Here is a 14,862-nt window from a genome sequence, read left to right as displayed (position 1 = left end):
GTATTTTATATAGGCATCGGCAGTTCGGTAGTGGTTTCGTGATATATATTATTATAATATTTTTATATACGCACACAATACCATACGACGTTATATATGCTCGTATAATATATGTCTCCGCGTAGTATAATAATACCGAGTACCGCGGCCGCCTGCACGCGACGGACTACACTGCTGCAGTATTATTGTACAACAAGTCGACAGTTATGTCCATTAGATCCCAAATGTCCGATATAATGCACAGGGTGCCTGCCGCCTGGCTATATATTATATCGTTGGCGTAGTGCCAAATAGAAGTTTTACAATCGGCCATTATTGCAGTATATTATAATATTACAGTCTCGGGACTTAAATGGGGCACATAATAATATTATCTCCTGTGTACAATAAGTCGGTGATTATACATACGGGGTGGCCAGTGTACACAGGAAATACATTGTAATAATATTTCTGTATTATTATAGTGTGTACAATACGTGCGAATGTACGTGCGTCTACTGTGTACCATATCCGTGAAAACTGAAAAGGCTCTAATCCGCTCGTTAAGAAGTGACTTCGCGATGTATATAGAAATAATACCACCGATGTCGCGTCATACAACAATATACCTATATAATATGCTACAAGAATATAAATAAAACATATATAGTTGTGAGGTATTATATCGATTTCTCCGCCTACAAATCTCGAGTATTTACCGGAAACCCCGGCTGTCTGTATATTTTGTGAATAGTTTAGTACCTACGTATAAAAACCAATTAATATTAATGCGTTTCTATTCGCGAGCTTCAAAATAAATGTATATTATATGCCGGTATGGTTAATAGATACATAACGTATCATTACGACCACATTAAACGGATCCACATCTTTGATAAGTGTACCAATACATTATTATAGCGTGCTAATATAAAAATATAGTATCGAAATAATCTGACTAAACTGTACTGGCGTTACCAAAGTGTATATACTACACAAAGTGATATTTATTATCGAAGAATACTGGGTATTTCAAAAACTATTATCATTTTTTTTAAATATTATTTATTACAAACCAACGTTTAATGAAAAAATCATGTTTTTAAAATTAAAATATACGACTTTTTAATTTCATATTCTAAATCAAAATATTATTCTGAATAATTAAATTCATAACAAAATTAAGTAATTAATAAATTGATAGCTAGTGTAATAAAATTAGTATTGAATATTTTTTATTCCAAAAATCTTGTTTTATAACATCATATGAGATTATAAAACAAATTATATGTAAAAAAAATATTTTCAAAAAAGTGAATAGCTTATGAAACAATGAGTGTTCTTTAATAATAAGATAATCTACAAACAGTATTCATAATATATAAATCAGCTGATGAATTAATGAATTAATTGAAATACGAAAGAAGCACTTTAAATTCTTAGCATGTACTTTTTCACTTCTTTTCAAATCTAATAAATGTATTAAAAATCCTAAAAAAAGACAATAACAGTTCGATATATAATGTAAAAATATGCACAATAAAATTTCATAAATTCAACAGTGCAGTATACTTTGGAAACACTGTTACCTCTCATGAAAAGGGTTTGGCAAGATTGTCACGGAAAAGCACATAAGCTCACGAGCCCGGAAAATATTAATAATAATAATAATTATATGATACAAAAAAAATAATACTAACCGTCCAGCTGAACGTAAACTGTAATGCCAGGTTGCCACCGGCTGCACCTCGGTTGTTGAAGTCCGCGGGCGAATTGGTATCCGATGATGCCGCTGCGGCGTCACTGCCCAACGTAAACGAATTTCCGCCGAGGACGGGACTGGTGACGTTGCCAAATGAGCAGTGGTGCAGGTGAGAGTTGGGGGTTTGGTGGTGATTGGAACCCATGACCGAAGAATCGTCGTCACCGATCACCACTCTGCTGCCGGCTAACGAGGACGAGGACGACCCACCCGACGGCTGTTGCTGTTGTCGGCTCTGGTATTCGCGCAAGCACACCTGAAATAGTGTGTTGCATTGCGGTGCGCCGGTACATTGCAGCGTGTTGCGCTGTGCTGAAGACGACTGCTGTTGGACGGACGACGAGGAATCGCTGCCACAACACTCGCCCGTGGCTAATTGGCCACGGTAATTTTCGATCTCCAATATTTGCAGCTCGAAGAATCCCAATGCCCGGACGTCCTGTATGTGTGCAAAACGTTAAGAAAAATCGATCATTTACCATATGATAATATGTAAAAATATATTAGTATATGATACGTGAATACAATATACGTTATATAACAACAACAATAACTATACACATAGAGGATCACATGGGAACATACACCGACAACGAACTCGCCAATCAGTTCGCTCGATCAGCCGTCATAGGCCCCTAAAAGTATAAGTGGTAATGGTGTAGAAAAAAAAATACCACATTTATACGATTATAACAATATATATTGTTATGAGTGTTATGACCATCAAACGTCATATTTTTAATCCGTTCTACGTTCTACACCCGTATAACAATAAAAGTCGTATCAGAGTGGCCAGTTATGTATAATATTCATTATTCGACCGATCGTATCACTTTGATGACAATTGTATCATGTGGGAGGCGAGTATGAGATACGACTTTCTATCAAATATTACAAAAGTCTATATGGCATGCACGAAAACAACGAAAATATAATATAAGTTTATAATTTATGTATTTTATGTATTATATAAATAAATACGGTCGAATAGTACAAAATTATAATGAAAACAAAAAGCGTAATGCGAATGAAATATTATAGTGAAAATGTATTATGAGTAAAACCAGGTTAGGTTTAGATGTCATCGTATCGTATCGTATCCAAAAGTTGATCAGCTCTGCTAGCACTGTATATTTCACAGTAGATAATGGTTAGTAAATTGTAATATGAGTGCAACGGCCAATCAACATACGATAAAATGCACACGACGGACAACGTAGTTTCGTAGTGAACGAATTTGCTCAATGAAAAGCGTTTGTATACTCTAAGCAGTTCGAAAGAAATTTTTTCAGAGATATTTAAACATTTTGAATTGCGAGCGTTTTAGAACATATTATATTATTATACGCAATATGGTGCACGCACATAATTAACCTGCACCTTCAGACTCTAAAATCTCATCTCGTCTCGATGGGTAACGGCCACTAACAGGTGGGGGTGATATAATTATATCGTTTCTGCCGCTATACCCGCGGGCATTAAATCCGTTAGCCCGTCAGGGCGGCGACTCCGATTATTCGAATAATCGGCGTTTCGCCACCGCGCATATAGTCATGTACGTGTGAGCAGTACGACACGAAGCAGCAGTGATTAATAATGCTCTGTATGACGGCGGCGGCGGCGGCGGCGCCGAAATAGTTTCTCATGAAACTCCATATTGTTACGCTAATGACGAAGTAGGTGGTGCAGTATTACCTTTTTGTAGCAGACGGCAGTTAGGTAAAGTGTTAATTAAGATTTTATGTTTTGGGTTTTTATTATGTTTACATCTTACACATTCACACGGGTTAATCGTTAATATGTAGGGGGTTAAAGAATTAACTTACTGATTTAAAAATAATCAAAATTTAGAGATGACGCCAGTTATTTACTATAATTTAGATACATAACTAGATTTAACTATATACATACTGGCCGTACTGTATGTGTACTAATAGAAATATTTAACTCTACAACAGTTTAAACTCTGTGATGACTAATACCTAATTTAATACAAAATACGGCGTTAAATGGTGAATTGTCTAGAGTATAAGTCGTTTGAGAATATGTTTGCGATCAATATTATACTAAACACTTTCAATAGAATTCGTATATCCGTCTTTGCAAAATGTTTATATAAATGTACCTTTTAAATTGCCCACAAAACGACTTCATACACAATTAAATACATTAACAATATCACATACAGTACTTTACCTTTATTAGGTCCCTTAGTGTATACACTGTACATAGTTGGAAATAAGTTTATTTAAAGCGACTATAATACTTTTCCGGCCTTTAGACATTCGTCTATACTATTATGCTATTATCGTATCATTCGTATCTATACTATAGGTATACCTATTTAAATTCTGTAGAAATAAAACAGATTTCCTGTCCCTTTAATACAAAAAAAAAAACCATGTAAATTTTCTTAATAAACAATTGGTAAATTGATCAGTAGGATGTGGGTGATCAAAAACACATTAATTTCCCAATAGGAATACCGTCTTCGAAGCTATTATAATATTGATCAATAGATTACTATTTAAACGATACAACATTAACTTATTATCACAATACTTATAATACTATAATAGTCAGTATAGTGGTTTTATACTTGGGTCCTTTCATGATGTTTATTTATCCGGGAATTATTCAAAGTGGTGGACGAGTAAGTAACACTATATAGGTACATTCCTCGGTATCTAGTCCCAGCGACCCAGCTACTACATATATTATACAGGTAGTTACTTATTTAAACTGTGCATAAAACGAACTCAATACAACACCGTTACAATATAATATAACTAATTATCGCATATATGGTCGTTCGACACTACCTGCAGGCACTTCTATATATATATAAGCGATGAAACGCGCGCGCGCGAACACAATAACTGAGTGCTTGTCCATTGTCAGATACTTTATTTCGGGTCATCGGTGGCAGGACGCAGACCGGGGAGCACGAAAACGATTGTTATACGTGACGACGCGATGGACGAGCACACGCACACACACTTACACATACACTCACACGCGATAATAATGAAAATTAAAATGATAAATGATCGAGTGATTTGTCTCGTCGTTGTCGATCGCCGACGCACGCTAAACGGACCGACATCGTCATCATCATCAACGTCATGCATATAATATGTATATAGTGTGTGCGATGGACTGGCCATTTGTTATACGTAAATTCTCACAGTTGTGACGAAGAAGGGGGTGGGGTGGCAACGAAAAAAATATCGGTCACCCCGCACGACCAGATCCCTCATCACACGAATGTACCTACTTGGACCGCGCGTGTCTATGCGGAAAATCACACGCGATCCGTTTAACTGCTGTACGCAGCATCATGTACGACATTTGCGCGGCGTGACGACGACGGCGATGGCGTTTTCGAAAAGGGAAAAATATTTGCCGCCGTCACACACTCACACGTGATCCCGTTTTTTGTAGTTGAAATATTTGTATATAAAACACGGGTAATGCAATAATAGTAGTATAATAAATCTATGCACATTACGCATTGGGTGTCTACTGCGGGTATAATATAAAACGTAAAGATACGTCTGCAGCGTGTGCGCGATTATATAAAGTATAATATAATACATTTTCCGCCGACGATCGCGTGAACCTCTACTTCGCCGTCGTTCAAACAATCATCCTGGCCTACGAACACGCACGCTAGACCGGCGTATTAATCGCGTTGTTATTATTATTATTACAAGACGCGGTTTTGCGTCTTGTAGAGGAAAAAAAATTTACGTCGTCGTGCGGGGTTTTGTGTATAAAGTCGTGTATGTATATGTGTGCGCGCTCGGTGTGTCTGGTGTTGGCGCACGAAGACATGGCCTACACGACGACGACGACGACGACGACGACGACGACAACGGGTTGCGTGCCGGCCGGTCAGCGGCGTTGCGGCGGCTGCCACGCGGTCCGGGCGTGCGTGCCACCACGTCCGCCGCCCACGTAACGCGTGTATACGCGCGCGCGCGCTCGCGCTTGTATAGGTATATTCACAAGCTCTCGCTCGGCAATCCATCTCTCCGCCGCTGCCGCTGCTGCTGCTGTTGCTGCGTACACCTCCTCTTCCTCCTAACCCTCGCGCCGTCCCCCGCGCAACTCGTATATTATTATTCGTCACGACTCGGCGGGAAACTTGCGCGCACATCACAACGATGCAATATAATATATTATTATACCATGTTATTATATTTTATATGTATTATATATAGAAAACGACGTCGTACCTATTATATATACACGACGTTTAACCGAATTTCGTTTGCGCTTGCGAGAGGACGTCGTCGTAGGAATGCGGCGTATATCATATATAGGAGTGATGATTCGCGTTCGCGATATCATTATATTATATATACATAACATGTAATATGTACCTATATACCGCCGTTGCCGTCTTGCAGGTACACTCCGCAGTACGTATAATACATATTATATATATATTATTATTATGTGCACGCGCGTGCAGTAGCGAGTATTACGAATGATTTTCGAGGACGGCGGTGGACCGTGGAAAATCGGAGAATATAACTATGCGTGTCCGTCCAAAGTATAATGTAAAAAGCGGCAAACCGAACGGCGGGAGCGATGGTCGGGCCGCGTGAGTGGGGTTGTATATAGATACGGGCGAAATGCAATGACGTGTGTAATAGGCGAGACGAATATAATACGCCGCCCACCCCACCCCACGCTCGCTCGCCGCTTCTGAGTCGACGACGTGAGAATAGAACAGAAAAATAAATGGAATACATTTTTTTTATAGAATAATAGAAGGTGTATATAATAATAGTAATAGTAATAATAGTAATAATAATAATAATGTGATATATAAACGCGCGCTGCAGTATAGACACGGCGACTGCGCGACGGCGGTAAGAGGGCCGGGCTTACACCGCAGCGGTACACAAACATTTCCACGGTACCACCGCGTCTGGGCGGGGCTTGGGCGGCGTGACGATGCGCGTATACCGCGGACGCGGCCTGGCGAAAAGTTACGGCGAGACGCAACCGAACGAAAGTCACTCCCCCCGCAACAGCTTCGGTGGCTGAGGCGGCGGCCGTTGACAGCGGACGGCGGGCGTGTGTCATCCCACCCTGTTATAGGCGACCCCGTTCGTCGGCAAAGCCCGCGGCGCGCTCGTGAAGAGTGTTTCGACTTTATCGCGTCGATTTTCAAACGTCGCGGTTTATATTTTTTATTTCAAACGCGCAGTATACATACGTACTACAATATATTATATTAAAGTACCACGGTAACGCGTGATCGAATGAGAAGTAAATTTTTGCTGAAACTAAATTGCGATACAGACGAGTAAAAAAACAGCAGTCGTCGTCGACGATATTATATTATATCGTATAATATTTTATATTATATTATATAGTGGTTGTATATTGCAGTACAGTGGGCGCCGAAATCGTATGCTGACTGCTGCCTAGGAGGGTCTTCGTCGTTCCCCTGCCGCGATATATTATATTTACACGTGTCCGGACGAAACATCGCGCGGCTGTACCAGTGCTGTAACACAATAGTACATTTAGGGTGGAACGAGTGCACGACCTGTGCTGGCACGACGCTTTTACGGGGGCCCGAAGACCTATAGGGCCCAACCGCAAGATCCGCTGTTAACTTTTTTTTGTTTATTTTTTACAACTCTCCATTCAATATGTTGCAATAATATTATTGTTGGTTGAAACACTTGTAACAATAATTCACGTGTAACATACGGGTATTTTATACATGTAGGGAAATATACTATACGAAATATACGTTTCGGTTTTACGTTGAATATATTCGCGGTAGTATTATCATGTACGCGAATAATGTTATAATAAACTTATATATAATATACATGTATACAAATATATATGAACGGGTTATTTAAGAAATCTCTTTGGTGTATCTTTCACGACGATCGTGTCGCGACGGTCGGCACACGCAGAGATAACATCCATCGCAGCAGCTCGCTGCAATGTAACTAATCCATATAAATTTATGCGTCTGTATCTGTACACATATCTTTACCGCGAACACAATAGTGTCCTAATAGAGTACTCTAATGTCCATGATCCATATACGCTAACAGGATAACTTTTTATACTTCGCGGCGGTGATCGATAGTGATTGTGGGGGAGAGGGGCGCATCTAAATGTTTATCCATCACGGATATAGGTATATATATCAACGTCTAGTTACGCCACCGGTGAGTGCGCTACAACTGTAGCCATTGGGTACACACGTATAGGTAGGTACGCTGTTTGTTATAAAATATAAATTTATTCACTCTACATTGTTATAACGAGCGAACGAGGACTAGAAAGAAACCTAGTTTGCGGGAACCGCTGTCGCCGATGATGATGCTGCTATGGGTACCTATTATTATACAGCAAGAGAAGGTACGTGGTCGACGGTTGTATAGAAATTTATTAAACGATCGCGGGAAAATACTGCCACCCGACTGAACCGGTACGCAAGTACGGTTAAACGTGTGTGAATGCATATGTATGTGTGTCTGTAAACGTTTTATCGACCGAAATAATAATTATTATTATACACACGAATTTGTTCCGCGCAAAAACAACACGCACAGGCAGTGCGCGTAATTATATACAGCGGCTGTTCGGGATGAAATTCACGCGATATATAGGTACACTGTTTTGCGTATCAAACCGCTATCGTCTTGTGCGTGTGTAATAATAACCGAAACTTTTCAAGAAAAATAACTCAGGCATTGGAGGCAGCGTCGTAATTAAATAAGTATAAATTAATAATATACCTACGAATGGATCGACTATGTTAAGTGACGCGGCCAACACGACTAATACTACGGTATATTATACAGTCTTCCAGACGATATTTAAAAAAAAATTCTGATGGACTCCACAACACAAATTTTAACAAAAAGGTAGGTACACCAAACAAACATCATGCATGTCCAACGAGGAGTGATAATATAATATATTGTACCTACCTATATAGAAAAATTATACTACCAGTGGCGGCGTGAATTTTTTTTTTGACACAACTATATAAAAAAACATAAGTATTAAGTACCCACCCACAAATTGTTGCCGTGTTGATTTGGAAGGCTAGCCTACACTCAACTCCAATTCATAAAAGTACATAAATTGTTTGTGTACATGTAACAAGGCTGGGAATGGGATCATTATAAGCCACCCAACTCCATTTTTACATGAAACGATTACTTCATTAAATACTTATTTACGCTATTACTGTATAGTGTATATTATTATATAAGTTAGATGTATTTCATCAACGGGCTTCTAGATTTAAAAGAATTTTCAAATTATAGTGATTCCGAATATGTCTTAAAAATACTGTAGATTAGCTTATGTTAATTTTATAGATCAATTAAAATTTGATCAGTCGGCGTTTATCACACTGACTCGAAAAGCAATATATTATTAATTCCTGTTTATATATATCTAATCGTGTACATTAATATTTCCATAAAAAAATAAACGCACACTAAAATTCAAAAACATATTGAAGTAGACTTTAAAAGCAAGTACTTAAAATATAAGTACATGATTAAATGTATTACCTAACAATTATTTAATTTTTTCTTCAACTTTCAAATAAAACGAGAAAAAATAATAAATATCACTAATCTCTTATTTATATACGTGAGAAAAAGTAAAGTATAAAGTATACCTAACTGGCTAACTAAAACGAAAACGCTTATTTAACAACAACAATTATTCGTTACACAAGAATACAATCTCCATTTTAAATATAATATAAAAACTGTATAAATATAAATGCTAGTCTATAATTTTATTACGGTCTACGGAACTCTTATTTAACTATATAGTTGTTTTCTAATTTCAATAATCAGATTATTATTCACCAGAAAATTGACGAAAATGAATATAAAATTATAAACCTAACTAATCGTATAAATATATTGTACGTTGCTTCAATGAACAGTAAAATCCGTTAAACGTGATTACCTATGGCCCGAGTTTAAGTGGTATCAATATAGCTGACAGATAACATAAAATGAGATTAAAAATGTATTTTAATTAAATAATAAAATCACTTGGTAAATATTTTAATAATATATAGTACCTACTCCCGATATTGAATTAATAAAAATGATAAAATTACATTAAAAATCAATATTTATTTAAATTAGGAATGAGCTTTTTACATATTTGTCATTATAATATTCAGGCACTTTGAAATTAACAGATTACAAAAAATAGTTTTGTGATATAAAAAACATAGTTAATATAACTGTTAAATAATATTGTGTGATAATTTTGATAAAAATTACCGATTAAAATAATGAGTATATTCCGTACTTCGGTCCTATTGCATAAATGATTTTCATTATTTTCGTATAACAATTACATACCCTTTAGGTATCAAAAACAATTAAAAATATTAAAATTCTTAAATTTTATAAATTGTGATTAATAAAAGTTAGTCATTCAGAATAAATAAAAATACATTTGAAAAACACTCGAAAAAATTACAAAAATATATAAATTAATAGGCCAATATAGCATTTTACTATTTTACTATTCAGAATTTAAAATTCGCTAAATTATAATATTAACCTTTTTTTATTATGTAAAAATTTGAATAGAATGCTTTTAAAATTATAATACGATTATAATTTATATCAATAAATATAATTCGTTTATTTTTTATTTAAACTACCAAAAATAGTACCTAAAGTTCTATTAAAATATTTAAAATTGATCAAGTAAAGATTATTGATAATCAAACCAGTTAACTCATACAAACTATTTTTGAGTGAGAAAAAATGTGGGCATTGACATGGGTAAGAGGTAACTAATAAAAACAAATTAATTTTAAAAAAGTTTTCTAATTTTCCAAACGGGTTATATTCTTTGCCTTATTAGTTACCCAAACAGGTTGTCATATGTCATTCAAACAAACTCTAAAAAAAGTTTAATACTACCCAAACATACATCCTCAACAGCATACCTATTGAAACATCCATTGACAGTTTCCACTCAACCCCTCATTATTACTTAATAAATGTATGCATGTATATATTGTTTATATGTATAATATATAGATAATATATATATTACATGTATAATATATGTATTATGGAATGTATGGTATAAATACATTTTTTAAATTTATAGATAAAAATTACGATCTAGTAATTTTGCAATAATTGCAGACAGTACCAAAAACATGTAGCGTAAATGTGGTGCAGAATAGACTGTCAATGAAACTGTGATGAAAACAAATATTTATCACGTGCAGATAATATTTTGTGTAGGAAGACGATGTTTATATTATAATATATTATACTATATAATATACTTATCTATATACTTTAAAAAATGTTCACAATCGGCAATAGTTATTATTATATACCTATATTATGAATGAAAAATATTACGCCTGCACAATAATATTATTTGACGTATGAGTATCATAATCTACATACAGCCAACGGCGTTCAACATTATTTAATGCACACACGCAAACAAAAAATACCCGCCACATATATTATTATACTCATTCGGCTCCGGCAGTGCAGGTGTCACACACCACAGATTACTTATACCATTGATTTTTAAAACAAACAGATAAGCCATGATATTAAAAAGAACTATTCGGCTTCCACGCCGCCCGATCCCGTGTTTCCATATTATATACATCGATCCGCCACTCCCTGATGACAACTGCAAACCACCGCACCCGTCAAATTTCTATATTATGAAATAACGACAGGGTATACGCGTAGTATATTTATACTACAATGTTGACAGTACCAAAAGAAATAATCTGTACATAGCCGTCGCGTTTTGTCACTGAGCCGCCTAATTGTGTATACAATAAACATCAATAATCATCTCGTTGATGTATTATAATAAATCGAATTTGAATAAAAAAAAATCAAGCAACATATCGGAGATATGGAAAACAAGTGAAAAACAGAATAATAAACGAATATGATGTCTGTGTCGTTCCTCGAACATCCAAAATCGTCATACATAGTTATTTTAGCATATATATATATATATATAGGTAGTAAATATTATTTTATACATATATACTTAAAATATAATATATATTGAGTTATTACCGATTATTAATATTATTATTATTGTTGTTGTTATTATTTGTACGCACCATTATACTAATATATACATATTATATTATTATGTCTAACTACAGAGATAGCAGTAATTGATATTTACGACAAATATTAATTTAGTTTAATTTAAATACACACGGCTGGCGACAGTCGTGGGAACCCGTCGTCAAACGACCAGTGTATACGTATACTTGCCGTGCCCCCCACCCCATCGCCCCCATAAACACGATATATATTGCAATCGTGGATAGCGTCTGCAATTCGACGAGAACTATAAAAAAATAAGTTTTTTTATAAAATATATATATTATAGGTATAGGTACCGCGCGTGTAAATGCGTGCCACATAAACCGCGCACATATCGCGTACGTCATTTACACGGCGTCAAACACGTCACAAACGTCGCATAGGTATTACATACACGCGAGATTATCGTAGCAATAATAATAAAAAATGGAAATAAATATGTCGAAAAATAGTTGTCACGAGTAAAGTTCGTATCCGACGGACGTCGTCGTAAATGCATATACATCTGCGATAGTAAAATAATGTACAACCGTTATTGTTAAATTGCCGTGTACTTTTCTCCATAAATTATGAATATATATATATATACGTTTAGTATATACTGTACAATTATTATTAGTGTCCCTATACGGATTCACCACGACACGACATATGTCGGAAAATGACAATAATATTGTTTAGAAATAAATTACAGATGCGTAAATTTGTCGGGGTAAAATTCGGAAACGGAATTGAAATGGAAGAATTGCAAGGGCTCGCGTGGCAGAGGGCAAAGGGTACCATTACCCCCTGGGATTTTGTTGACTGTATTATTGTTGTAGTAAAAAAAATTATATAATATGACTATAAATGACATATTATTATCATATAGTTTATAAAATATTTCTGGAGAAAAAGTATGATGTACCTAATATATTACAATAATATAGAGATACTTGAGGTCTAAAAAAAAATAATAACAGAAACATATACTAATTTGTCCATTGAATTTTAAGATTGTGCTACCGAGTGGAATTTTATTCCGCGGGAGCGCTTAAACATTTATTATTATTATTAATAAACTTTTTATATTTGAATTGAAATTTGGCTTATCGCAGTTCGCGTATAATTACCATTACGACGACAACTCCGCGGACCGTGGTGATATCGGTACAATATGAGTGCGACGAGAAAATATTTCTAGAAAACAACTATACGTTACCTCGACCACGGTGGTCAACATCATCAGCATAGTGACAATCGCAAGCGCAAACTTGGACGGCGCGAACGACGACTGTTGCTTTGCACGTCGGCGAACCGGCCTCGGTCGGCCGGCGGGTAGTTGGTCGACGGGCTCGCGGTCGTCGCGGACCTCCCGATGGCAGAACGTCGGACGACACCACGAAGTCGTCGTCCACTCGGTCCATCTTGGCCGCCATACCCATTTGCTGCTGCTGGCAGCGGTTATCGTGGTGTCAGTGGTGATGGTCATCTCGGCGGTAGCGGCGGCGTCTGCGACTGGCGCCAGTGGTGCCCGACGGCGGTGCAGCGCGGGATAATCGGCGAGCACGTCAACGGCAACGAAGAGATCGCCGTCCCGCCGGTGGGCTCCTCTGCGGCGGCCGCCGATTCCGCCGCATGTGTAACCTCCACATGCGGCGGCGGCAGCGGCGGCCGGCGGCGGAATGACGTTAATAATTAATATACCGCCGGAACGTTTTATGACTTTTTAACGCGTATTTGCCCGAAGTCGTGCGTTTCGCTCGGCACACTATACGCGTTTCGTGATTTCGTGGCGCACAGGAAATCGGAAACCGAGAGAAAACGTTAAGAGTACACTGATGTGGACGTCGTCCGCAGGGACGGCGAAGTGGAAAATGATTGTCTCACTCGACTCGATAAAAACGATTAATAAAAATTATAATCAATGTATTACGATTTTTGACGGCGTGTTCGGGTTAGAAGCAAAAAAAAAAAAAAAATAATTAACAACTCGCGAAAGTAAAACCCGCGTCGGATCGCGAAGTCTGTGACACACGCGCGATCGGATAAACATATACGCGCGACACACGACGACGACGATTGTGACAACTGTGCACTATACGACTACCGCCTACTACTAGTGAAAAGTGGTGATACACTGCCGGGCAGGACGGCTCTTGCTAGAGGCACAGCGGCGGCAAACGTCTGACCACGGGCAAAAAGCGGCGGGAGTATATCGTGGCCCGGAGCGGCGCAGTGCTTCTGGTAGTAAGCAGTAGTGGTGGTGGTGGTGACGGCGGCGGCGGTTGCTGCGGCGGTAGTGGTGGCCGTTGGTGGTGGCGATGTTGCCGGCGGTGGTGGGAGTATAACGAGACCATGGCGCGCGGTGCGGTGGCGGTGCGGAGGGTAGCCTCGCGGCGACGATGCCGGTCACCGGCTCGCGGGCGCGCGTCGCGGTGGTCGTCGTCATCGGTTGCGGCGGCGAGGCAATGCCCGAGGCCGCCCGCTAGATCACGACGACGACGACGAATAATGTCTCGAAGCGGCGGCGGCGGGGAAAGATTTAGTTTGCCGTGTAATAATGTACCGATCTATTTAGTCGTCCGTATATCGATATCGTACATGACGTATAATAATATAGTCTATACGGATACGTTTTAATTCATTAAATTGCGAAAGTACATCATGTGGATATAATAACGATAACGCGCAATAAAGTCACATTTCTTAAATTAGCGACGTGCGAGCCGATCGAGGAGCAAACGTAAACACGTACATCATTTTTTACCGACGGGATTCTTCGTCGTGTCTCGGGAGTACAGTTTCCGTTTTTCACACATTCCGCATACCAATGTATTATAATATTGTTATATTAGACGCGTACCTATACACATATTATATACATAATAATATATACGTAATACATAAATAGTCAAATAGGTAATAGTTACGCGTGTCCCGTGTGTCGGCGGGACATCGGCGGACGGTGAGAAATTAATTACCTATACGTAT

At 37.7% G+C, this 14,862-nt stretch overlaps 1 protein-coding gene across 1 annotated transcript in view; it reads right to left on the bottom strand.

The window, feature by feature from the left end:
- LOC132924119 (uncharacterized) overlaps positions 1–14,083 on the bottom strand; it is a 52,188-nt gene extending 38,105 nt beyond the window's left edge. The window contains exons 1-2 of the mRNA XM_060988220.1: positions 13,091–14,083; positions 1,680–2,180 (exon numbers count right to left, since the gene is read on the bottom strand). Coding sequence (XP_060844203.1) covers positions 1,680–2,180; positions 13,091–13,360 — 771 coding nt within the window. The 5' untranslated portion in view covers positions 13,361–14,083. The remainder of the gene's footprint in view (positions 1–1,679; positions 2,181–13,090) is intronic.
- Positions 14,084–14,862: the final 779 nt, after the last annotated feature.

Source organism: Rhopalosiphum padi, chromosome 3, assembly GCF_020882245.1.
Source record: "Rhopalosiphum padi isolate XX-2018 chromosome 3, ASM2088224v1, whole genome shotgun sequence".
Lineage (NCBI taxonomy): Eukaryota > Metazoa > Arthropoda > Insecta > Hemiptera > Aphididae > Rhopalosiphum > Rhopalosiphum padi.
Note: the sequence above shows the minus strand (reverse complement) of the source record. Positions and strands in the feature narration are given on the sequence as shown.